At 43.2% G+C, this 26044-nt stretch overlaps 4 protein-coding genes across 10 annotated transcripts in view; 2 read left to right on the top strand and 2 right to left on the bottom strand.

Moving 5' to 3' along the window:
- Nucleotides 1–3684, top strand: part of LOC110980938 (uncharacterized) — a 29461-nt gene extending 25777 nt beyond the window's left edge. For 4 of the 6 annotated variants that reach the window (XM_022238017.2, XM_022238020.2, XM_022238019.2 and 1 more), the window contains exon 13: nt 934–2212. In XM_022238017.2, coding sequence (XP_022093709.2) covers nt 934–966 — 33 coding nt within the window. In that variant the 3' untranslated portion in view covers nt 967–2212. Of the gene's footprint in view, nt 1–933; nt 2213–3023 lie in introns of those variants that run through there. The other 2 variants (XR_015427740.1, XR_015427739.1) reach the window with 2 other exon arrangements.
- On the top strand, nt 1074–21543 carry LOC110980977 (uncharacterized). Its single transcript, XM_022238085.2, has 7 exons — nt 1074–1212; nt 16766–16890; nt 17171–17352; nt 18226–18334; nt 18494–18564; nt 19034–19111; nt 19395–21543. Exons 3-7 carry the CDS (start codon nt 17211–17213, stop codon nt 19742–19744), a joined length of 750 nt encoding a protein of 249 aa, XP_022093777.2. The 5' UTR covers nt 1074–1212; nt 16766–16890; nt 17171–17210; the 3' UTR covers nt 19745–21543.
- taf6 (TATA-box binding protein associated factor 6) lies at nt 3590–16453 on the bottom strand. 2 transcript variants are annotated; one of them, XM_022238024.2, is made up of 15 exons: nt 16317–16453; nt 14366–14561; nt 14112–14198; nt 13468–13621; nt 12308–12364; nt 11988–12178; nt 11046–11111; nt 10550–10729; nt 9792–9916; nt 8368–8500; nt 7771–7896; nt 7195–7380; nt 6273–6497; nt 4324–4662; nt 3590–4101 (listed from the first exon to the last, which is right to left on the bottom strand). In XM_022238024.2, exons 2-14 carry the CDS (start codon nt 14516–14518, stop codon nt 4333–4335), a joined length of 2013 nt encoding a protein of 670 aa, XP_022093716.1. In that variant the 5' UTR covers nt 14519–14561; nt 16317–16453; the 3' UTR covers nt 3590–4101; nt 4324–4332. The 2 variants fall into 2 exon arrangements, with proteins under 2 accessions (XP_022093716.1, XP_022093715.1); XM_022238023.2 differs by having other exon boundaries at nt 3590–4662.
- Nucleotides 20382–25828, bottom strand: spcs2 (signal peptidase complex subunit 2). The gene is made up of 5 exons (XM_087146108.1): nt 25765–25828; nt 24686–24763; nt 24372–24531; nt 24083–24218; nt 20382–23278 (listed from the first exon to the last, which is right to left on the bottom strand). The coding sequence occupies exons 1-5, from the start codon at nt 25786–25788 to the stop codon at nt 23092–23094; spliced, it is 585 nt and encodes a 194-aa protein (XP_087002234.1). The 5' UTR covers nt 25789–25828; the 3' UTR covers nt 20382–23091.
- Between the last annotated feature and the right edge of the window lie 216 nt (nt 25829–26044).

Raw genomic sequence — 26044 nt, 5'->3', positions numbered from 1 at the left:
AAGCTGCCGCCAGGACTAGACTGGTGACCGCGGTGACCTTAGAAATATTCCAGTGGCAGTCTTGGCCAACTCAACAAGCCCTGGCGTTGGTATGTGTGAATTGTGTATGTACAAATTTACATAGTTGGACTAGGCTGTGTACCGACCACAGCCAGCAATTTTTCTTTGACCTCAATAAATATGTGACCTGGGGGGTCGCCCGATTAAACACCAATCCTTTGTCATGTGCGGGTAGGCTTTGTTTTATAACTAGTCAGTGAGCTCAGCCATTGTTTAGCCCATGGACTGCCACTGTTTACTGTGTACTGTACGGGCTCCCGCCTGTCATAGTCGGCCATGGCAACGGTGTCATGTTTCAGACGAGCAGACAAGGCGAAGCCAGTTTTGAGAATGGTCCAGTGAGTAGAGGGAGTAGGGTTTCTCTTTTGGGAATTACTTACATGCAAATTGCAGGGAGTCGCAGGTGTTTTTGCCCTCATGGACTGACGATAACAAGCCAGTGATGTTAATGATGTCAGCGGGGCACCCATCATGCTGATTATTATAAGCGAACTTGTGGAGTCAGATATGAGAATACCAGGCATCGGGGAAATATGTACATCACTTAACAGGTGTTGGCCAGGATAACCTGTTTTTTGGCCAACCCCCTAGCCTGCTTGAAATACAGTATATTCAATTTGGAGGGTACAAGAAGTTGGGGTTTTATTTTTATAAGACAATTTGATGTCCAAAGAAACTTCAAGAAATGTATTCCGAAAAATAAAATTTGACACATTTTGCTGCAACACTGGAAGAAATCCAGCTTTTAAAGAAGTACGTCAAAACGAAGCAAAACAATGCAAGTCAAAATTGTCACTTGTGAACATCAGGAATTTCTCCAAGAAATGGAACGTTATTTACATGTATCTTTGTTTGTCTCTGTTTGATATGTAGGATCAGATCCTGGATTCATTATGGAAGCAGTGATTGGACAGTCATAAAGACTGGAGCCCCAAGACCCCAAGACCCCAGACATGAGGCTCCCTTGGAACAAAATACCCTACAGGTCTGTGAGTGCAGTCAGTGAGCTCTCTCCAGCTTTGGTCAGATGGCCCTGCTCTGCTGAGACATCACTGTGACATGGAGGGAAGGCCAGTTGTCTCGCTGGGTTCCCCGCCTTAAGCCAGTGTCTCCACAAGGTGGGATGCCACGGTGTGGCACCCGTCTCATGAGGTGAAAGGTTACGCTTTTTATATATGCGTATTTCTGGCAAAACGGTGATAGTGAAGGAAAGTTTTGAGCATACTGCATTATTCACATGTTGAAGCAAGTTCCTTGTCCTGGAATGGAGTAGGTTTAAAAGTGGAAAGGAATGACGCGATAAGATACAAGGGCAGTAAGTTGAATAAAATTTCCACCTGACAAGCTTAGAACTACCGAGAATTGCTAAGCACAAACGGTGGGTATTCCGTTGTTTTGCTCTGCGAACAATTCTCGGTTAAACCCTCCTGATCTCAAGAGTTGCCCCAAAAGACCAAAAAATTCCAAGCATCTCATCACCTAAGGGAAAGTAGAGTGAGGGGGAAGGAACTTGGAATCAAATTTAAATGGGTGCAGCTTAAGGGAAAGGATTGGCAGAATGCATCTCGTCAGGGCATCAGTATTTGGGACGGATACAGGAATGTGGTGCGGGGCATTCCATGCAGTTGGCGAGAGTCGATGCACTGCATGTGATGGATGGAACACATGGGGAGGGGGGGGGAGTGGTCAGGCTGACTGTTTGGGAGCTAAGGTCATGAATTATGCATCTGGCATTGGTTGGGGTTGTCACTGCTGATTGGCAGTGGGGTGCAGGTAATACAGGCAGGGTTGTGAATTATTCACGAGGGACTGGTGTTACTGGTTGTTGATTGGCTAGATGAAAAGCCTAGTAAGATCTGCTGGATGTGGTTTTTTTTAACCAAAGCGGAAAGTCTTTTTTGAACATATGGTGGAATATAATGGATTAGTTATGATGCAACAAGATTTCAATATTCATTGAATGAAATCTTTCCTTTCAATATCTTACATGGCTGAAACATCTGTGAGTAATTTTTTCCCAGAATGAGGGAGGGCCATGTGGCACTCACTGAGTTGAAGTGTAAATTCTGTTCCAAGGAAAAGAGTCTAGTTTACGCGTTTCAAGAGCATTATTTTTGTAATAAAATTAGGCGAGTTTTGCTTTGACTGTTGACATTTGTCTTCAAATTTTATTTCTCACAGAATTCAAACTATCAACGAAGGAGCATTAAACTTTCTTGGAGTATTAGGTCACGAAGTTCAGGTTTTAATGGGAACTGTGTAACCCAAGTTACACGGTTAAAAGCTGCTGGCAGCAATTAAAAAAAGGGAGTGATTTGAGAACCATTTTCGTATTGAAGAGCGTAGTGAACTGTGTGCATATTGCCTCAAGATGAGGTGCACGTTTCCATGGAGACGTTTTCACATTGGGCAAGACATGTGTGCTAGGAAGCTGTAGTGAATGTCCTTTTACAGGGGCGTCAAACTTCCGCCTTTTTCCAGAATTTTATCGTCGCATTTACACGACGGCTAATTTTGGGGAAAACCGAGTTTTGATATGTTCCGTGTTAGTGTAATTAAGGATGTGTTTGTTGGACAGATGGTGTGAGCCTCGTTGGTGGCAGGGTGTGTGTGTTGCGCAAACAGGCCGAGAAAGGAATTGCCGATATGAGAGAATGGATACGGACGATGCATGTACGAGCGGTCTGTAATTATATGCAGAATTATATGCAAATATATTTAACATTACATCGAACGTTTGTTTTGCTGAACTGGTCGTCAGATGTTGGCTGGGCCACACGTTTGTGTGTAGGTTAAACAGTTGGAGGCTGTACATTCTACTTTGAAAAAAAGTTGACCGAGATTTTTTTTTCCATTTTTAAATTTTCTTGCCATAGTAAGGTGTATAATCTGTACATTTCTCCACAAAAAAAAAAAAAAAAAAAAAATTCTCATTTCTTTTCCTTTCTGTTTCTGCCGTGCAGGGACATCCGCGTCAAAAAACACCGGTTTTGAGAATAATTTTAGGGGCCGAACATGGGTCCAAAAGTTTCACAGCATGTTCGCTAGGTTTTACAGACGACGCATGCACACGTTGTGGACTACACAAAAGGCTACATTTATTTCCGACACCCTTCCAACAAAATAAGTCACGCGCGTGCGTGATCTCACAATCTCACTTTCGAGTAGTCTGTTCAGGGTGCAAAGGGGGTTTCGGTCAGAAATAATTGACCGTTGACCTCAGTTTTCCAATGGAATTTGACCAGGGTACACGTTGATCTCATGTGTTCCGATGTGGAAGAACATTGTTTGAGGCTGGTGGAAATCTGACACGTGAACAAATCGGTCTTTATCTTGGATTCTTCATTAATATAGACTTATACTCCATGCAAGAGAACATGCACAGAATTGTGTGAGATGTACATTGTAGAGAGGACGATGTCTGGTTAGTCGTATGATCTTGATCAGTCAAGTGTTTGATACTGCTTTTGTCAAAAGCTTTGTACATGATTCTGTAAAAAACAAAAAAGAAAACAAAAAACCATGTACATACATTCTATTGTTAACCCTTGACCTTTATATATTATAATGCACTCTAAAACGTTTTTCCGCAATAAACGAAAGAATTTAACTTTTGAAGAAAAATGGATGTGCTTTTGGACATTGAACTGACTGGAATATTTGTTAAGCTAGCCAATGCTTTTGTGTCCAGTGGTGATGTCTTCAAGGAAATGCAAAGCATTCTGGGTAGCCTACGCACAGACATTTCAAATGCATGATCAAGTGCTTGACAAAACTGCACCTAACTAGGCCGGTGAGCGTCGGGAGACACCAACCTTTTTCGTAATCTCAGCCTTTTCTCTCTCCATAATTAATTGGAAATGTTCCAAAGCTCTGGCTTTGAATAAAACCGGAAGTGCATCAAAAGGTACGTATATACACTCCGAGGAAATCCCCGAGACTGAAGCCTCACGCTGAATTTCAGAGACGAAGCTGCAGGTTGGACGACTTCCCCAACAAAAGTCTGAAGCCTTGCTACAGTCAAATGTCAACTATGGGTGGCTGTCAATACAAAAACAGTACATAGTGTTGAAAAAATCTCATGTAGCATATAAATCAAAAGGGAAATTCTTCTAACAAAAATGTGTGAAAAATATGCATTTTCAGGCAGAAACTGCTGCCAACCATAGCTGGACTTCCTGCAAACTTCAGCAGCCCGTACGAACAGTAGACAGTTCTCGCAAGACGAAAGAAATGTCCCTTTTCCTGCGTTTCCCCACGTACCCAATCCTTTCAGTTGTTCTCGTTGCTGCCCGGCTCGCTCTTCACGTCTGCCTCCGTGCTGAGCGGCGACTGCATGCTGGCGGCGTGCACCAGCGACATCAACTTGGTGGAGTCCGACCCGCCCACCGCCGGCACGGGCGACTCTGCCTCCCCGCTGGGCGCCTCCACTTTGACCTTGACCGGGGGCTGCTGGTGGGCAGACGTCGGGGCGACCACGACAAACTTCTGCGTGGACGTTATCGGCGGGGCTGACCCGTAATTGGAAGTCGCTGGCTTCTGTCCGCCGATCACGCGGACTATTGTCGGTGCGGAGGGGGGCGAGGCGATGGTTGTTGACGCCTGGAGTCAAATTAATGAGAAATGTGCACGTTGACACGCCAACTTGTAACAGTCAAGTACACAGGCAAGAGTTGTGCTTGACATTCAAATTTCCACATTTCTGACATTGTCTTGAGCCAGTTGAACTGCCAGGATTTGATTTGAATTTATGCTCAAATGGGAAAGGGACGGCAGCAGAAGAGAGTAAAAGAGCATTATTATCCAGAAGTCAGTCAACGAAACAAATGCTGTGTACATGCATAACAAAACCTTTATCTTACAAAGCAGGCCAAATAAATGACTTTGCATTCCTTCAAGGGAAAAAAACCCTACTTTTTCAAAATGCATCCTTTGTTTACCAGGCATCTGCGCTGAATGTAACAAAAATACTTATGGTAAATATTTCACAACGTTAACCAATTGCTGCCGGGTGCCTTTGAAAATGCAGTGTCTAATGCCAGGTGATTTGTCAATATTGTCGGTTTTCAAAAATATTCAAAAATTCATATCTTTTCCTAAACCCCATCAAGTGACTGTTTTGTGGCTAGTCTAATCTGACAGACAACATCTAGTGACGCCTGAGTATTTCAGCTGGGCCTGCCGCCTTGTAAAAAGAGCTCAGACTGTGCGGTGTTGTGTAATTTTCTTTTGTCCCCAAACCGGCACAGTGTACTACTGGCGTCTTTTCAATCGGGGCTAGATTAGCGTGCAGCGGTATTGTATCGCTCATCAGTGGAGTGCTGGAGCGCTATTGTCCCCGGTGGTAATCCGCTCACGCTGAATGCCACAAACGGTGGTATAATCCTTCAAAACAATGACGGATTTCCTCTGCTATTGACAACTGAAAAAATGTTGGCAATTCCCAGCAGTTTGGTCTTTTGTCCGAGTATGGTCTTTTGTTACAAGGCCCTGCTCTTTTGTCCGATTTTGGGCACCCCGGCTATGCGTACAAACCCAAGGCACCGGGTACTGGGCTCCTGTGCACGAGGTGGTTAACCACTTCCTGCCGGGGACTCTGGGATTGGAGACGTATGGTTTATATGGGTGGCCGGGGTCTCCGAACTCGGACAAAAGGAAACGGGGCCCTGTAACAAAAGACCGTACTTCAAACAAAAGACCAGGCTGCTGGGTATTACCAACATTTTTTCACTCTCAAAAGTGGTGATAATCCAGCCTTGTTTTTAAATCGTATACCAGGGTTTGGGGCATTGAGAGCGAGCGAATTACCACCGGGGACAAAAGCGCTCCATCACCGCAGCGATGAGCCACACAGCACCCTATGGAAAAGAGGTCAGCAGCGCACTAAGCCAGGTTCGTGAACAAAAGACAGTTATACAACACCGCACAATCTGGGCTCTGTTTACAAGGCTGCTGGCCTGGCTGAAATACTCGGGCGTCAATAAAGGTCACCTATCAACTTAGAGTAGTGCCTAAAGATTACTTGGTGCGACTATAGACGACCGTTAAATGAAATGATGAATTTTTGAAGGATTTTGAAAACAGAAAAAATGATAGTCATGCCGGCCCAGCATCATCAACATTGAAAAATGCCCCGGCATGAAGTGGTTAATGAACAAAAAATTCTAGCTGCGGCTTTAACTTGGCTGACAAATCAATATGCAAGTCTTGACCTGTATCGTGGAGACCAGGCTGGAACTTCTGGAGCTGGACGTCGTCACTAAGACGATCTTCTGCTGGCCGGATCCCGCGGTGGAGGAGGGGCCGGCCGGAGCGGAGGCCAGTCTCTGGAAGCTGGGCCGTGTGATGATGGTAGGGGTGCGAGGGGGACCCCCCAGGGGGGTGACGGGGGTCGTAGGGGTGCGCGGTCCCAACCCCGAGAAACTCACCGAGCGGCCCTAGGGCGGCAAAAAAAACCAATTCACTAGAGTTGACGTGAAACACATGACTACGTATTTAGGCTCTGTACGCTACACTGTTAGGCGCTATACGACTGGATCCCACAAAATGAGTCTTAAGACCATTTCCTTCAGGAATAATTAACTTGCAATACAAAGAGTGCAAAGTGATCCTCATTTCAACGTATCACTCAGTTTCGCAGCCTGATGAGAATGGGCATTATGAGGGTGAAAAATGTTGAGGATTCCCAGTAAATTTCAACGTGCAAGATTCTTTTAAAGACCTTTGAACTCAAAAGTGGCTCTGGTGACTGGCGGCTCATTTTGCTAGGCTGGGTCATAAATAATTGCCACAGCCGGGACCGTCTGCCAAGTCACGGCACTGGCTCAATCCTAGCCTCGGAAATCCTTCTCAAATGACTGATGACATAACCAAACAAAAATGCTCCAAGCTTCTGCCTCAGTGCTCAACCACTTGACGTTGGTGTGCCAAGAGATGTAACTGCCCATAAGAAAATGAGTTTTAACTCGCGATAATGAACCCTGGCAAACGGAAGAGACTGAAGATGTCTGCAGAGGCAAGCACCGTTATACTCACGTTTCCCCGGCCAACTGAAAAAAAAATGGTTCCAAGTGAGCCAAGTCTATTTTCCCCACACAGTTGGTTTTGTAACAGCTCCTGTATAAACCTGCCTACCTGCGAGAGGTTCAGCGTCGGCCTGGCCTGGGAGGATGAAGTCTGGGTGCCAGACGAGGCGGGCTGCGTTCGCAGCTTGATTACCTGCGTGTACAGCGCTGTGCCCAGAAAGCCAAACTCGCTTTTGTAGGCGTCTAGGTCGTCCGGCGTGGGGCGCGTCTGCTTGAGGTAGGGTGCGCAGTGTTTCTGGGGTTAAAAACACACACAAACTACAGTACAAGATCAAAGAATACTTGGCAACAGGCCAAAATGGTGAAGCAACAAACCTGTAACTTTTATACTTTCAAAGTCTTAACTTTACAAGTGCAAGTATAACATAAAAGCTTGAAGAATACGGGCGATTCACAATAGTGTGCCTCCAAGAGTTTGCAACTCGTTGACCAATCACAGTGCTTTGTCGACAGATTTGGCATGTTGTGATTGGCCAACGCATTGCAAACTCTTGGAGGCGCACTTTTGTGAATCGCCCGTATTCCTCCTACATTACTCAATCTGCCATACAGCATACTCCGTTCGAAGTCTTGCATACAAATAGCTACAAGCTCGAGTCACAGTCCTTTTTTTTTTTGGCCTTACCAAAACGAGCTGCATGAGGTGGTCAATGGCACTCTTGTCTACACTGCTGATGATGGGGGACTCAGAAGACAGTCTAACCCTATCGCTGATGGAAGTCAACTTGCAAAGCACCATGCTCTTCAGGATCTGAAATGAATAAAGAAAATATCAGTAAGAGGCTTTGCATGGCTGCCATGTTGCAGGCCAGTGCTTTGGTTCAACAGGGGTATGCACAAAGGAGTTTTCCCTGTTGGAACAAAAGAACTGCCCTTCAAGATGGCTACCATGCAAAGCCTCTATAGATAGGTCTAACAACAAAACCCTTCGAAAACTGTCATGCGTTGTGTGAAGTTGGAGTGATTCGGTGCATGTCTGTAATCATTGCGATCATCGTAATCAACGATGTGCGATGCTCGAATTTGGTGAAGCCGTTACTGGAACTGTCGGTTAATTGCTTTCCAAAAACGAGCCTCTGAAGCTAGGGACTCAAACTTTTGACATCCTATTACAAGGGCAGACATCTTGCACCCCGTTCACGTCAGGGTGCGGCACGGTCTTTCAAGGGAATTTGGCATGGATGGCCACGACAAGCTCTTTCCCAACTCCTTTTGGACTGACCTCTGTTCCCAACTCGCACAGTCCAGACAGCGCCCCGTACACCGCGGCCATGGTGGACTTCTCGTCGCACAGACAGTGGTCGAATGTCTTGGAAATGCGCAACTGCAGGTTGTTGGTGGTCGTGCTGAACTTCCTGGAACAGGGCAAAGCAGCAGGGAGGCCAAGTTTACATAAAAGCATAAACACTCACTCCAGAAGTTAGACTAGAGGACAAGGAAGTATCCAGGAAATAATCCCCAGCGGTTTAGAGGGTCCCACAGCAGCAGAGGGTCTATGGTAAACATTGGTGTTTGCCGAAGGGTATCCCTTATCCATATGCTGCCTGGTTTAATTTGAAGTTGCATGACGTATTCCTGGGGCACTTTCAAGATTTTCCATCTTCAGAATTTCATAACTTCATTTGGACGTTTACACCCACACGAATGACTGTCTGGTGGCTACTCTAATCTGACAGACAACATCTATTGACGCCCGAGTATTTCAGCCAGGCCTGCTGCCTTGTAAAGAGAGCCCACATTGTGCGGTGTTACATAATTTTCTTTTGTTCCCGACACTAGCCAAGTGCGCTGCTGGCATCTTTCAAATGCGGACCAGATTAGCGTGGAGTGGTATTGTATCGCTCAACTCTGGAGCGCTTTTGTCCCCGTGTTGAATGCCACAAACAGTGGTATAATCTTTCCAAACAATGACGGATTTCCTCCGCTATTGACAACTGAAAAAATGTTAGCAATTCCCAGCATCTCGGTCTTTTGTTCTGAGTACGGTCTTTAGTTACAAGGCCCAGCTCTTTTGTCAGATTTCGTGCAGCCCGACTATGCGTATAAACCCAAGGAGTCTGGTTCCGGAAATCCTGGCGGCAAGTGGTTAATGGTAAACGCAGGATTTTCCAGATTTCAAAAGAGATTGTTTTAGAAAAGCCTAAAATCTGGAAAATTCCGGATGAAAGATCCTAAAATCAGGGAAAATCCTGACAAATCTCACCTCTGTTACACACATTGGCACCGTCGTTGTGGGGACCACAAACGTGGAACAATGGTTACGGGGACAACTCCAATACGGGGACAATATTTTCCCTCACAACTTGGTCTCAGATTTCCTGAAAATGGGACACTGTCCCCTTCAAAGCAGGGCTGGCCAATGCAAGTGTGCATATTTTCATTTACAACAAAGGACAGATACACAGAGGGAACAAGATTTTTACTGTCCTCGGGTGTCAGTCCTTTGATCAAATCTGTCTTCAGTGGCAAGTGCCTGTGCTTGGCCCATGGGAGAGAGTTACATCGCTATTCTTGAATTAAACTTGTGTGCACAAATACGGCGTGCTGGTCCCAAGCAATATGGCTGCCGGATAGACAATCGGCATTTCTTGTTCATCTACAGAGCTTCTCCAGAGCTTGGGAGGTTCCCCCCCCTACGTTTCTTACTTGCAAATGCTGGACATGAGTCTGGAGGCAAAGTCTCGCAGGGCCCAGTGGTTTTCAACGTCCGGCCGTAGGCAGAGCTGCTTGCTGACGATGCATGTCATGACGGCCGGCACCAACTCGTGCAGCTGAAAGTACAAGACGAGGCCTGCACTTTTACCGAGATCATCCAAGCAAAACAGTCCAGGGGGAAAACTGCCCCTGCATTAGCCTAACTAGCTACATTAAACCGTAACAATCCCACACTAAGGTCACTCACCGACATGGTTAAGAGGCAACAGTAACCCTCGCTCCACGTATTTTTGTCTGATAAACCTTATAGGATGAGCATTATGGTAAGGGTTCGTCTTCCATGGATGTGGCAATGAATGCTACTGCATCTAATAGAATGCTACAGCTAGAATAAATGACCTTCTGTTCGTTGCTTGGATCAAGAACGCCCAAGAGAAGCTGAGACCAGGTTGGATACTGCTGAACTCCACCGCTCCATGAAAACACTCTGTCTTTTTTGTTTGCGTTGTTGTGACTATAGCCTTGTTGCCACTTTTATTTAGATACAAGTTTTAGACCAAACAGATACGACGTGCAGTTATACAAAGGTGGATTTTTAAGTTATTGGAATTCTGGTCACGAAATAGACTTGTCTATTCACGTATGCTGCTGCGTTGCATGTTCCACGGGTCTGTTCACAAAACATGGATGCTTTAGCTCGATGGGGGTGGTTGAGTCCTCCAGACAAACAGTACGACTGACAAGCTTACGTATTTCTCCAAGTACAGGGTGGAGTTGTCCATCAAGGCTTTGACCATGCGCATCAGGTAGATGAGCAGCACCAGGTTGCTCTGCACCACGTTGACCTTCACCCCCTCCGAGATGAAGGTGCTAAAGCGCGGTAGCATCTGGTAGAGGCCGGGGTCGCTGGTCAAACTATTCAAGGCCTCCTGGAGAAGACAAGGGGTGGGGAAGGGGGGTCAAGACGGGATGATATCATCCGAAAATGAGGTCGCCAGTCAGCCAAATTCCAGGAACAGACACTGAGTAAGGCCAGTAAACGTTGGCTGTGGGTTGGTTTATGTGTCACTGACCACACCTGACCTCAGTGAATATGACGTTCTCAACACCCATCTGTTTGCTCCACAACTCTTGACTGATCTTAAACTTCTGCATCTGTTATCACTTCCATGTGTCCCGATCGACAAACTGCGCCACACATTTCTGAACTCTTCTCTTGCAAAGCAGGAGAAGTTAGGTACTCACCGCTCTTCTTGTTTCTGATGACCCCACGCAAGCCTCGGTGATCTCCTTGTAGTACAGCTGCTGCTCCTGTCGAGAAAAACGGTTCAGGCACATCACAGAATCGTTAACAAAATGTGGCAACTTGCAATTTTCTAAAAGTAAGCAAATCACTATTTTGGTTTTGTTTTTGACTCAACATTTATTTCTGTTTTGCAATGTACATATCAAATTATACACAAGGTCAATAAATGAAAGATTTATGACCACAAGAGTGAAAGTTAAATAGACCAGGAGACATTGAAATAAAAGGGGCAAAATACGCAGGCATATTCAGAAGACAAAGTCTTATACAGAAATGCCTTATTAAGATAACAAAAAGAACCAGACAAGGAAGACTGACAACAGATTATCGGTACATGGAAATAAAACAATACAGTCAAAACAAAACAAAGACGAATTAACAGACTGGGATGTAACAAAAATGGGAATTGCCAAACACCAGGAACATTAGAAGAACAAAAGGAAGATTAGAATGATAAAAGAAAAGGAGCTACCTCAGATAATCAGAAAGGAGGTGTTTTTGTAGTTGCTCTTAAAACATCCCACCTTTTCTATCAAGATTGACTGAAATGTCCCTCAAATTATTTTGAAGATGTATCGGAGAGTTTCTTAGAAGTCACTTCCTTGTATTATCAAGAAAAAGGTGGGATTGGTTGAAATCGACCAAACATCCAGTACAAAGGTTGTAACACAATGTCAGTAAAATGTTGTGCCTTTCAAGGGCTGTTTTGTTTTGGTCAACTAGGAATGAGTTCTTTCATGAACAGTAACGACTGTTTCAATCTTGCACTTGGTAAGAACGTTTCAAACCTGGACATTGAATTTTATTGGTCTGAAAAATCCTCAGAGATCGCATCCCAAGAGAAGAAGTTTAATTGGGAGGAAAACTGAAGAGGTACTGACCACGGACAGTTCATGGGTGACCACAGGCTTGAGTTTGACGGACTCGGCCACCAGGGCGCCCTTCCCTTTGAGGCCCGGGGGTGCCAGCTTGCCCCCTTCCTCTCCTGATTTTCCCCCCGCCTGGTCCTTGAAGGAGGGCTTCTTGGGCACCAGGGTTTCCGTGGCGTCTGATTTCTGTAGATCCCGACCGACTAAAACGGAGAACAAAGAGATCACAAAACCTCGTCTTGTTTGGAAAACTTTTGACAGTAGGGATTTCGGGGGATTGAAACCTTTCCAATTAAAAAATTTACAAAGGAACTGGATTTGTTCCCACTAACCTGGGGGAGGATTTTCTGGAATGGCAGGTTGAATACCCTCGATGCTTAACCAATGAGCTGGGGAAAAAATACAGAAAAATATACCACAATGATCTTCATTGGAAATTATGCCTCCTGCTGCGATAAATATTTAACTTCTAGGTCAGGGATAGCCTTAACCACTTTGCGCCGGGGGCATTTATGAAAGTTGATGATGCTGGGACGGGATAATTTTCTTTTTTTTCCTGTTTTCAACATTCTTTAAAAATTCATATCTTCATTTACTGGACACTTACACCCACACGAAGGACTGTCTGGTTGCTACTCTAATCTGACAGACAACATCTATTGACGCTGGAGTTTTTCAGCCAGGCCTGCTGCCTTGTAAAAAGAGCCCAAATTGTGTGATGTTATGTAATTTTCTTTTGTTCACAAACCTGGCACAGTGCGCTGCTGACCTCTTTTCAACAGGGGCCAGATTAACGTGCAGTGGCTCATTGCTGCGGTGGTGGAGCGTTTTTGTCCCCAGTGGTAATCCGCTCGCAATAAATCCCCAAAACCGTGGTATATTGTTTCAAAACAAGGCTGGATTATCTCCACTATTTAGAGTGAAAAAAGTTGGTAATGCCCAGCAGCCTGGTCTTTTGTTCGGAGTACGGTCTTTTGTTACAAAGCCAAGTTTCCTTGGTCCGATTTCGGAGACCCCGAAATACGTGTCCAGTACCGGCAACCCCGGTGGCAAGTGGTTAAACATTGTGTTCCAAAATGATAATGACTGGCTATAGCAATGTTCCAATAACATCTTTGTGACTTCACTGCCATGTGGGCAAATATAGGACACATAAGTGTCACACCTCCTAAGAATACCAGGTGCTTCCAAGTTTGAGTGCTTCTCAAGTTGGAATGCTGAATTTGTGCACGCGCATGACGTTACAAACCCACTTGTTGTTGGACCACAAATGTGTAGAACAAACATTACCTTGGGGACCCCAAAAAAGTGTTGAGGACACTCAAAAGTCTTCAAACTCGGTCCAAATTCTCCTATAAAGGAACCCTTCCTCAAAACTGCACACAGTACCTACCCAGGTACCTTCTTTTTAAAAAAAAAAAAACAAAAACTAGTGTACCTCAAATGAAATGAGAATGCTCCTAATTTTGAGTTGCTATCTGAACCAACAAACCTTTCAGGCTGACCTCCAGGGGAACTTTAGGCAAAGGTGTGCTGATGATCTCTGACAGCTCCACTTCTTTCTCTTCGATGAAATGTAGTTCGCGACCACCGCCGCTGGCAAATCGGAAGGGTATAAACTCGGGCGTATTGAACCCGTACAAAGGCTGTGATAAAGAAAATGAACATGGCATGAACGATACTTCCAATAAACCCGAGACTTAATGACGCCACGCCTTGATTACACACTCGCTTTCCCATGCAGCTTGATAAATTGCGTCCCATCTCACTGCCATAGCAAAGCACACATTAACAAAAGTGTGCCATCGTTATGCTAGAGGTCTATTCCAGGGGAATTTTTGCTAGAAACCTTCCCAAATCCTACGGAATCCTTTGTTCTGCAAGGAACTAATTGCACAGCCTTTGCACATCAACTTCCGAGGGACATCAGACCTTTATCTTTTTGGTAATCTTGTTTTACTTCCCAAATTCACTAATAAAACTGTCCAAACCTCATCTAGGGATTTTAAAGAGTGAAGGTTCCTTTGAATAATAAAAAAAGAAAGAAATGGAAACGACCCATTCCATGAGTAATTTCAGAGGAAGCCATCTTTTTTGGGGGGGGTTCAGGAAATCAAATCTTAAGCGTAATGTTACCTCCACATTTTCAACCTTGAGGGCGTCATCAAAGTCTGACGTTGACATCTTCCTTCTCTTGCTCTGTCTAGCAAACTTTGCCGATTCCTGTCAAAATGGAATTAAAACAAAAAACAAGCAAACAAACTGTTAGGAAATCCTCAGGTCATCCAAGAGATATCTGACATACAAAAGTGTTCTGCAATGTTGTCAGTCTTTCTGAGGGGTGCATTTTTCATTTCTCAAATGCGACCTGGTCTAATTTTCTTGATTACCTGGATGAGATTCTTGAGTCGGAAGGTGACATCTTCGGCCAGGGCGAGCGCAGCTTCATCAGGGAGATGAGAGACACCGATGGACTCGGCGATGACTTTGACGGACTCCTGGGCAAGACTGGCTTTCGGTTTCTTCAGAGACTTGGCCGCCATTGTTTAACTGAAAACAACTTCTACTTCCAGTAGCTTGTAAGAACTGACAAATGAGCAGTAATATGACAGCATTAATCCCATGTCGTCAGAAAGCCAGAAGGGTGCCTTAGCATCTTCTGGACACCCTGTGGGCCAATTTGGATACACTGTCTTGTTACACAAATGAAGTGCATATTGTGCGACATTTGGTCAAATATATTTTCTTGGCAACACAGCTTCAGCAGGTACTACATGGAAACAACTGCCATGAAATTGCTGAATTCCCCAACGGGACTGAGTGTGCTTTGTTTAGTTACTATTCAGTGGGACTTGAGAGCAGGTAATCCAAGATTTATATGCAACCTTACGTATGAATCCAAACCACGGTGGTTGTGTTATTGTGCATGCCCTATGTGTATTAGACTTGCGTTGCAGCCGTTCATTGGTATATCAACGGTAAAAACATTGCCAACTTGTGTATATTGCGGTAGTCAAGCAGTTACAGCATAATGGTTTGTGATGAATGGGGTGTGGGTTTGAATCCCGGGTCGAAATTGTGGGCGGGTTTTTTTTTTTCTAAAGGAACATAAAGCCCGAATGTTATAGGAGCCTAATTTCACACATGAAGTTTTGATGGCTGGTTGAGCATCTAGATGTCATGCATTGTGCATGGTTGTGAACGGTGGTTTGGCTTCATACGTGTGATTGCATATATAGCTCGGTAATCCTGGCACTGGCAGGGCTATGCCGGTGGATTACAATTTATTTCTTAACCAAAAAATCCAAATATCTTCCTTATCATTTTATATAAATTTACACTGAATACCAATTACATTGCTAGTTGTTTGTGATCACGGTGATTTGATCATTCATGTTTCAGGAGGATTTTTATTTCACAGAAAAAAGTAGAAAAAAAATGGAGCTATTAAAGCACACACAAAGCAAAATAAAACGAGGTTCATTACCTTTAGCAGCCTGTTCCTATTATAAGGGAACAAATTCTACTTTTCCGACACAACTTATCTAAACAAGTTATTTCTTGGTTAATCAAAATTTACCTATACTAGGCCTATCAGAATTGAGTAATGGTTCTTTAAGGTCAAAATGTTAGTTAGAGCTTGCTCTATGGTTTGAGGAAGTGGACTTTGTTTCCTTATTACAGGAACAGGGTGCTAATGGAATAATTCCTGTGCAGTCACTGCCCTTATCAAACACTTTCTTCTAGAGTTATTTTGGGAATGAATAGCCAAGTTGTTTATAAGATACTGCATTTTATTTGAATCATTTTTACTACGGCATTTATACAAAAAGGTATTTCATGAGACCTCTTGAGCATTCCTTCTGATGAAATAGTGCATTTTGTTTGTTATGAACTTAACTGCCCTATGGTGGACATGCTGTTGGCCAGTCTTAGCCAAATTCGTACAAAGACTTTGAAAACTGATGTTTTTGACTTTTGAGAGACAAAAGAAAATTACAAACATTGCATGGATAATGGATCCGAGTTGGTATTGGGTCTGAGTTGGTTTGGGATGTTTGGGTCCGAGTTGACTCGAAACCGGCCGGGCTACCCCTTAAACTGTGGGGTCTGACATCTGCCCCGTGGAAGCGGGGTTGATGTCGGACCCGACAGTTCTGGGTCACTCGTCGTGCGCGTTCACGCCGCCTCGGTACAAATTTGTTGCAGTCGGCCCAGCCCCATCCCCAACTGCCCAAGTCTAGTCTTCGCATTCCAGGCGGGTATAATTCATTTGTGTACTACAAATATTATGTTATTGGACTGGAAAAAATTAACGCCATGCTTTTATCATGAGCTTACCCTGGCCAGTCATGATTATGTTGTCTCAGTCAAATTGTCTCAGTCAAAATTTCGTCGCATCCCCAGCGCGCCGCCATTTTCCAGCAGGAGTAAATCCTGAACATGCTGGAGATTGTGCGATACTGTGCGTGATTTTGTGACGTCTGGGAGTTTGACCTATCGACCGAAGCTCCTTTCTCGAATCAAACGCAGGAGTGCGTCATGACAAGCTGAGCACCAGTCTCAATCAATTAACTGGATAAGTCTATTATTTAGCAGGGATTTTATTACTATATTCAATTTTGTTCCATTAAATATAGTAAAAATTGAGATCATTTTGGACAACAATAGAGATATAAGTGCTGGAAAATCACTGAAAACTTTTTTTCGGACAAACAGGTATTTATCTTAATTTTTCAAGACGTTAACACATAACGTTTCGAATAATTCTTCCCCTTAATTTGGAACAGCTCAATCGGATAGACGCGTAACTACAACAATGATAAAGCAGCAGGTGTTGGTGTATCTCGAGTGATAACTTCAGGAGCGGCATAACTTAGTAGTACTAGTGGGCTACATGTGGCAATAAATCCAGGTGAGTTTTCAGTAACTGAAAATTCTTGGAAGCCTTCTTTTCAGTCAGTTAAGCGTAGTATAACATGGCAAGATCTCTGAACCTCGTAGTCAGAGTTTAGTCGTGGAGGAATGCATGAGGTCTGGCCCGAAGAATAGTTGTAAGATCTTAATGTGGCGTTTGAGCATGTTATTTCAGAGCTGCATTGAGTATCTAAGCTTAAAGTAACACTTGACGTTACATAATTATCAAAACTTTTTTTTTAATAAAAAGAATCAATTGTTCAACGTTTACTCCCAAGGTCTTTTGTAGCCAAGTCAAGCTAGAATCCTCCCACCACCATGGTGCTCTTCCTGAACATCAACATCGGCCAGCGGGTGGAGGTGTACTACAAGGGTCAGATCTTTGCAGGGACCGTCAAGTACAAGGGGGGACTGTCCAACGTCAAGGGGGACTGGGTGGGAGTTGACCTGGACGAGCCCGGTGAGGAACAGATCAGAGATCTTGATGCTCAGTTTGAGGAACATGAGATGTGGCTCAATCTTTTCATGCCCAAAATATGCGATCTCACAAAATGCTTTATGTGTTGAAAATTGTCATATTAAGATTTTTCATACTGCGAGGAAACTCAGGCTGCTGTACCCAGAATTGGTTTACTTTTTTTTCCATCCCCCAAAATTCCACATTGAAAACTGTGAACGGATAGCATTTTATTTTTAAAGGCTTTAGTTGTAAAGTTGAGCATGTATAGAAACTGCAGATGGAAATTTATTCCATTGTTTATTCATATCTGATCATCCAACAGCGCATTTAGCACCAGTTACAGGAAAATGAGTGAAGACAATGTTCAGGTTTAGAGGTGAGGGGAAAACCCCAGAATAAATGTTTCGGGGAAAATCCATGAACTCAGATAGGGATGGAAGAACCCAATGCACATGTGCACTGAGCCGGATTTCAACCTGGGCCCCAGAGGTGGAAGGAAAGGAAAGAAACACAGCGCCAACCTGACTCCCCTCATGAAGGCCTCTCTCTCAAACCATACATTTTCACAGCCGGTTTTTTTACAACATGCACACAGCAGAGTCACAAGTTGAATCTGCACTGCCCCCAAGAAAAAAATCTTGAGATTTGTTTGAATTTTTTCAACGATTTCAGTTTTGAATCTTTATGAAAACCTTTACCGAACAGGTCGACAAAGTGAAGAAAATCAAAGAAATCGGAGAAAGATTCTGTTAGGATGGAAACGTCAGGCCTTCCACGTTTTGTGAAAATTGAGGAAAGATTTAAGGGAACAATATTGAAAAACAAAGCTTGAAAATAAAATCAAGTAACTTTTGTTTTACTTTTCCTCCACAGTTGGAAAGCATAGTGGGATCTTCAAGGGCAGAGAGTACTTCACGTGCACACCAAAGCATGGGATATTCATCCATCCATCAAGGATAAGATTCACTCCTCTAAAAAGAAAGTAAGCCCATGCAAAGTATCCTGTGGCCTGTTGTCACAACATAAAGATGCTTTAAAAAATTGCATACTTTTATGTTTCGGCACAAATGTTCTAGCACAAAACATTTTTTGGAGCTTTCTCCTGAAAAAGGAGTTTATACCATCTTGTTCTTTTTGCCAGCATATTTGACACATACAGGAGTGTTAGTCCGAGCTCCTACGTAGATGAGACTTTGTTCAGGTCATCATCAGGTAGGTCAAAAGTGGTGAGAATGAGAGATGAGAATTGAAGTTGTTGGTGGGATGGAGATAATTTTGATAAGAATGCTTGCGGTGTTAGTGGTGATGAAGGGTGTGATAACAGTGATGTTAAAGATGAGATGACGGTGATTGGGATAATTTCAATAACAGTGATGACATGAGTATAAAGATGACGTAACTACGGTAACGACAAAGAATGACGGCAACTATAATTACACTTGAGATTGATGTGGAAGTTCTCAGAGAGTAATTATATCTCTACAAATATTAGGCCTTGTCCAGAGAACTTGGCCGTGTCTTGAAATGACACTCAGTCCATGCAGATGGCTGCAGTCACTTCCAGTTAGAGTTATGTGTAATTTCAGGCCACATCCGAGTGATTCAGACAAGGCCATACGTCCAGTTCTGTATGAAATGTTCCAATGTACAAGGCACTTTGCTTTTTCTTTTTTTGTTTCAGTGCCTAGAGCGACTGGCCCATATGACCCGGTGTCTGTGTCAGACACGTTTACCAGGCTGGCATCAGCGGGATTTGAAAGTGAGAAATGTTTGTGAACTGCAGTCTGAGTAGCTTTTGGGAAACAAGAACCTAAATCAGTTTATTTTATAAATTCACTTCCAACTTGAACTATGTACAGCAAATATGTGCAAGTATCTCGCTTTTGATTTCTCGGCTGAAGTATCTGCTCCTTAAGAACTGAAGTGTTTTCAGTAGAAGTCAAAGTGCTCTCCAAGAATGGTGGTTGTCCCTATAGAAATGTCCAAACAATTCTATTCTTAAATTGAAATTTTGAATATTTGTAATTTGTTTTTGTCTGAAGATCCAAGTGCTTCCTGGCACGCCGGCAAGAAATGCCTTTCCAAGTCCGATTCCTTCAGCTGCAGTCCCACGCCGTCTTTCAATCTCAGTCACTCCGTCGGAAGGGCCTTCACGCCGAAGAAGCCGCAGCGGCCCAAGTCGGCCATGGAACTCTCCAGCAGGGGTGGCAATTGGGGCGTGGATGGAGGTGGGCGGTGCACCTCCCCACTGCGGAGGTTCCATAGCCGGGCTGACTCCCCATTCATCAGCCGGCCGGCCGTTCCCAAGACCCACATGCCCGCCGAGGCCCTGCGGCTGCAGGACATGCGAGGCTGGGCCTGTACGCCCAAGCCACGCGAGTGGTCGCTTTGATGATGAAGAAAACACAAACTCAGGAGAAACTTCTTCAGGTGGACAAATAGCTAGATGAAACACTGGTCCCTAGATCATTTCAGCCAAGGAACTGGTTCCAAATTGTTGAAGTTTTGGAAACAGTGACATGGTTTTACACTAACATAGCACAATTGGCATACAAGTATTAATGTTGCTTATTCTGTTTCACTAGTCTGTGCCAAAAGAGTGACACTGGACACCCAATGATTACATTTCAATGTGAAAAATAGTTTTCATAAAAATCATCTTGTTCCATTTTACTTGCTTTCTGAAGGTTTTTTCCTCCCTCAAAAATATCGTTAAGTGTGCAAGGTCTGGCCCCGTTATTTGAGGCACTCTCGTCATCAAATTATGTAAATACAGCTTGAAACTTGGGAGTACCAAATGAAAGCCACGAGTCCATTTCATTAAGCTGCTGTTCCCAAATATGCTCAACAGAGACGAACCTGCTAAGCGTAATCGGATTACCGGCCCAAAATGCAATGTGGTACAGACAAGTGTGACTGGTATTTGGCATGTTTCTTCTTAGCGCACAATACAGGAGCTTCCAAAGATATGGAGAACAGCTCAGCAGGTGGGGAACTGGACTTCCAATACAACAGACAAAACAAGAGAGTTACGTTCAGCACTCAAGGTTCTGGAATACCGTGAACTGTAAAAGGAAAATCATGTTCAACAATATTGAACTAAAAGTTCACAACTGTGTGGCACTAAACTTGATTTAATATAAATAAAACTTCAAGGTAAATATCTTAAGCTGGTCAAGTTAACTTTGACAACGTACGTGTTAGTCTTGGTTTCAAGATGTTGATGTTCGTGTTAACCTGCCATCACAAGAGGGCACTATTATGACGAACCACAATCGCCCACAAACCGTGAGGGTGACCTAAACAGTTTGTCGTGATAATGCACATCAACAACTATCTTGAATTGAAACCAAGACTACATACATGTATAACTGTATGATTGTACTTTTCAGTAAAAGCTGTGGAACGACCTAAAATAGGGACGGCGACCATTTAGACCCGGTTTGAAAAGGGCCCCCCCCGGTAGCCCGACCTGTATAATGCCTGCCCGGTATTCAGGCTACTCCAGGCCGGTATCAGGCCTGTCTGCACATTGGCATTTCAAAGTCCCTGATGAAAGGCTTCCCCCACCATGCTTCCACAGATGAATAGGGGTCTAAGCGGATTAGTGTAAACATTGTATAGAGCTGAAGGATTAAAAACCACAAGCAGGTTCCTTCTGGGATAGATTACATGTACCAGTGACTTGCAAACAATAGACCCCAGGATGGAGAAGTTCGAGATCAACAACCAGTCCAGCATCCCAGGTCGGTATGAAAGGGGTTTTTGCAACAGGGCGAGCTTACTGGGGAGGGGCCCTTTTCAAACCGGGTCTAAATGGTCGCCGGCCCTTACCAAATAACGTACAAGCAATCAACAAAAACGGCTTTAAAATACGGTGAAGTCATCTTTTGAAACTTCACAACAGTACTGACACGTTGCCGTTAACACGGTTTTCTGTGACACATTCATACGAAGGGGTACAGGAAAAATATCAAGAAATCGTAGTTAAATTTCTTGTTGTCAATGAGTGTGTGCAGACTTTCTACTCCCTGCATACAGATGTGTGCTTTTGTAATGCTGAAGTTTCTACTGCCACCAAAAAAAAAAAAAAACCAACATATTTTGCAATTGTAGAGTGTGTTGTTTTTATATTTTATACATTTTAAATATTTGTAGACTGATGGAGAAATAAAACAGAAATTAAACATCGGTTGGAGTTGGTTGGTTGGACTTTGCAAGAATGATCTCAGTAATAATAAGAAAATGCAGAAGAGGGAAAAAAATAAAGATTTTGGGTCTTGGTACGGAGAAGAGTTTTGTAACTGTAATAAAAAAAAATGAACATTAATAAAGCGCCATACATCCACTTAACAACAGATGCTCAAGACGCTACAAAGAAAAAAAAACAAAAAGAAAAGCGTTGTAAGCAAGATTGTAGAAGCATGTTTTTGTGACAGCCAGTCCAAAAATTCCTTCCATTTCTCCCTCTACAGTACAGACTGATAGGACAACTTAGTGCAGATTGCATCTTTGCTTGGAGGGTTGACAACGTTCTTCAAGACCACTTTTGGGGTTGTACAGGTACGATGCTGAACCATTAGGAAACTGAAGCGATCTTCGAGGATTTTCTTCTGGGATCCTTACAAGGATATTTTCCAAGGGAGGATTTTCTTCTGGGATCCTTACAAGGATATTTTCCAGGGAGGAGACATTTCCATTGTCAAGTTTCAAAAATAAAATATCAACGAAGCCAATACTAACGTTGATCTTCACCTACAATCACACTTTATCTACTGAGACTATCTGAAGGTAATCCATTTTTATTACCCAAACTTTTTAAGGTCTTAAAACTTCTAAAATGAAATGCTCACCACTGCGCTGCTCAAACCTCAAACCTATACACCCTGGCGTTGATGTTGACATGTTACTTCAAGGAATAAATCCTCACTTATTCAAATAAATATTTCTCAAAAAGAGCAGTTAGGCAAAGTCTTGCAAGATAGGACTTCAGAGGTTTGAGGTACGGCCAAATACAAACGTTTCAGGTTACAAAAAGGAACTTCTCTTTCCTATACTTTGTTGGAATTCGGACAAAATACTGATATACAATTGCAAGCACCGATGTGAACTTCGAACTACAGAAGCGGGAGGGCCTGACGTTTCGAACCTAGCAGAAACTTTGCCTTTGAGAAAGATTCTGCTCGGATTGAAATGCCTGTCCCTCCTACTTTTGTGATTTGTATTTTAGGTCACCGTAGCCAGCAAGCGGTTGTGTTATATAAATTCTGAACATCTAAACTACACTACTAAAGCAATGAACCCAAGTTGCATGCACAGTGAGCATTGCCAACACTAAGGAAATGTAATAAAGCGATTTATTTCCAATCGGGTGACCAGATCCCACAGAATGAGTCTTAAGGCCTTTTTTGGGGGGTACTTTTGTTATCATTTGAGTAAGACTGAGTAAACTCAGCTCTTTGCTCTGATGGATCACTCGGTTCCCTCTCCTGATGAATACGAACATAACGCAGGTGAAAAGTGTTATGAGTTCCCATTGATTTGAATCATGGAAGATTACCTTTAAAGGTGAATAACTCGGAAGACGGTTGGACGCCTTGTGACCCACTGGGTCACAAAACGTCCAGAGTATCTTCTGTCTGGTAATATTTGAATAGCACAAAAAGATTGCGGAAGAGCCTACACTAAATACTAACGCAAGAGACACAAAAACCGGGGGAACGACATGGAGCCATACGTTCAATTTTGTTTCTTCTCGGTCAAAAGGCCGTCGTGTAACGAGCTGACGTCGTTAGTGAACAAGTCCATGACTAACAAGCCATTTTCGTCAAACCAACAGCCTACCGATTTGGTGAGTGAAGCCTCGCGCTCAGCCATGGTGTTGTTGTCCTTGTACATCATGACCAACGTGTACATGTCATCAAACCTGGAAGAGAAAAAACTCACAATGAAATTTCTTTTTCAGGCATTTTTTTGCGGAGTAGATCTGAGCGCAGAACTCAAAACCCCACGGTGAATTTCACGCCGTGGCTGGGTACAAGCTCAGAAAATGTGTGGTTAGCACAGACAGGTTACCCGCCAAGACATCATTCTATGTGCACGTGTGCCATCTCGTGATCGGTGCATACCATAAATTTCACTTAAAGCGATAGCCTTCTCTCGCCAGCTAATTTGAAATGCTCCTTGAGCCACAGAGAGTGAATCTGCTGTTGGAACTAGGGATGAGTCAATTTGAATGATTTACTTATTCCACTTCAATTCGATCGCATATCCGAATATTTAGTCGTACTGACCGGCAGATTGTTGATGAACAAACCATGTACAAAATCAGTCGCAATAACACACACAACTGTACTTTATGATCAATATAATAGCTCCTCACATCTAAGAGTATCTCCAGCCACGATTTAGCAAGATTTAAGAGATGAACAAGACTTCTTGCCCTGTTTCTATTCCTTTTAAATTGTTTAATGAATACTTTACTTTTTGAATTGTTGTAAGCTTTCAGTCGCTTTTCATTTGAATCTGCTTGAAACAAGCCTCCATAGTGCAAGTTTTCTCATTTAAAACAAAAGAAAATTTTCCCTTCCTATTCATGAATTTTACATTCGAATATTCAAATTCGGAAAATAATATTCAAATATCCGATAATCGATCGAATACGCAGTTATTCAAATATTCGGCACAGTCCTAGTTGGAACCCCTTCCCCCAGTATGACTTTTTCCTGACCTCTTCATGTACGAGTCGATGGTGAAGACGTTGTCCGGGTCCACTCCGGCTGGGTCCTTCTGATGGACGACCAGGAAGTGGTTGCGCTCAATGAAGGAGGTGTAGAGAGTGAGTACGCCCATCGTGGTGAAATACGTGCCAGCAGTTAAGGTTCCCACAATTCAATTTTGTTTCCCTTTTTTTCTTGAATAAAATTATCCTTTCCGAGTTGTGAAAGCCTGAACGCGATGGGAAACTTTCAAAATGAAGCATTTAAACCACTCCGGAGAATAGTTTGAAAAAGGATATGATAGGACGCACGTGGCAAGGACTACTCTGGATTCCGGGAAGGGGTAGAGGTAATCGTAGAGGAGTGCCGTCAAGGCAAACATACACGCTATCGTGCACATGGCCAATCGCTTGTCAATCATACCATGATTTTCTGTGTACTTGAAGTGGGTCGTCATGATCTACAAGGTGAAAATAAACAATAGACAACTAATTGATATGGGACAACTCAACTTTACGCTGAGAACAAACCCCACCCCCGAACCCTCCCTCCCCCCAAAAAAATGGATTAGGCCAAGTTAACGGCTGACAGTTGAGTGAAAGTTGAACACAAACCGTTCTGACTGCATCATCAAGTGCATTCTTGACAGCAGATCCGTTCCATTTGTCAATCTTCACCGGTTTGCTGGTCGACTGTAAAATTGTTGACATGGTATAAACGTTGAATTAAAAGCTAAATTAAAAGAACGAAAACATGCAATTTCTTCAAGCTTCAATTTTACCAGAGACCTCCGATTTTTAATCAATAGGACCAAGAAGATATTACATAAATTCAAGGTTCCTGAGAAGTGGGTGGATTTATCAGCAGATTATCGGGAAGGCCTAACAATCAATGAGATGTGACCAATTGTTTTTCACCCTTCCCTCTTTCTTTCAATGTCCCAGGTTACTGACAATAGTGACATGACTCACAGTATACTGCTACAGGCCAACAAACATGAGAAACTGACAACCAGGACCATGACAACTACCATGACTACTGGCTTGACATTCTTGAGGGATATGTATGACAAAATTTCCCAGTGCATGCTGAATATGTTGAATTAATTTCAGAACAAAACTTATTACGTTAACTAAGTAAAGGCTTGAAAAGGTTGCATTCTTATCACTGCAATAACACTGAATAGTTGCACACAAACACAACAAAAAGTGAAACGCATGACCTTAGGCCTTATGCTAGGGACGTGCATAAATGAGACTCTTGCGAGAGGGCCCTGTCGTTAGTCATGTCAGTCCAAATCCACACTCACGTTCGTAAATTGCTTTGCATTACACATATACAAAAATGCCCCGAACATCTCGAAATATCCCTACTTTAAGTCAGTATTTAAAAAACAGAAAAAATAGGCCTAGGCCCATGAGGCCTAACTTTGTTAGTCATGCTAGCCTAACGTTATATAGGCTTAGCTTAGGGCCTAGTTGAAAAATTTACGAAAAATGAGCCCCAAATTGCCTATAGCCTAGGTCTAGTATGCAAATTATTTCTGATTTTTTAACAGGTGTGATCACGTTTGTTTACAAACAGTCCGTATTGTTTATGAAAATATCGTCTATTTACCAGGACCCACTCTATAAATTAAAAATTTTAGCTCAAATTTAAAAATATAACTGGAAAATTGCAGCACACAACTCACGTTTTCCTTGTCCGAGGCGGCCATGTTTTCTTCTAAGTACACGTAGCTCTAACACGTGGTGGCGCTGTAAAGCACAATTTGCATAATACGCACCCTACAACTTTGGGCCAATAACAGCCCTTAGTGACTTCCATAAAAACCCACTCCACAACCTGTGCAAGTTTTTTAAAAAAAGTACATATTTCAGATAAATCCTGATCTCTTTTTTCATTTCCAGATTAAATGCTTATGTCCCTATTAAATACTGATATAATGCAATTGTGAATGTGACAGACGAATA

The sequence above is a fragment of the Acanthaster planci genome, linkage group LG14, assembly GCF_054643075.1.
Source record: "Acanthaster planci isolate LZ-2023a linkage group LG14, COTS_SCS, whole genome shotgun sequence".
NCBI classification, from domain to species: Eukaryota; Metazoa; Echinodermata; class Asteroidea; order Valvatida; family Acanthasteridae; genus Acanthaster; species Acanthaster planci.
This window is presented reverse-complemented; position numbering and strand designations above follow the sequence as displayed.

Excerpts from the sequence above, each read along its gene's own strand:
- taf6 (XM_022238023.2), bottom strand. The coding sequence starts at position 14,518 with ATGGCGGCCAAGTCTCTGAAGAAACCGAAAGCCAGTCTTGCCCAGGAG. Across the intron at positions 12,365-13,467 it reads CCTGGAGGTCAGCCTGAAAG|CTCATTGGTTAAGCATCGAG; the intron begins GTTTGTTGGTTC and ends TTTTTTCCCCAG. Across the intron at positions 9,917-10,549 it reads CCCTGTACTTGGAGAAATAC|CTGCACGAGTTGGTGCCGGC; the intron begins GTAAGCTTGTCA and ends TTGTACTTTCAG.
- LOC110980977 (XM_022238085.2), top strand. The coding sequence starts at position 17,211 with ATGGTGCTCTTCCTGAACATCAACATCGGCCAGCGGGTGGAGGTGTAC. Across the intron at positions 17,353-18,225 it reads AGTTGACCTGGACGAGCCCG|TTGGAAAGCATAGTGGGATC; the intron begins GTGAGGAACAGA and ends TTTCCTCCACAG. Across the intron at positions 19,112-19,394 it reads GGCATCAGCGGGATTTGAAA|ATCCAAGTGCTTCCTGGCAC; the intron begins GTGAGAAATGTT and ends TTTTGTCTGAAG.
- spcs2 (XM_087146108.1), bottom strand. The coding sequence starts at position 25,788 with ATGGCCGCCTCGGACAAGGAAAAC. Across the intron at positions 24,532-24,685 it reads TTGATGATGCAGTCAGAACG|ATCATGACGACCCACTTCAA; the intron begins GTTTGTGTTCAA and ends TTCACCTTGTAG. Across the intron at positions 24,219-24,371 it reads CCTTGCCACGTGCGTCCTAT|CGTATTTCACCACGATGGGC; the intron begins CATATCCTTTTT and ends TAACTGCTGGCA.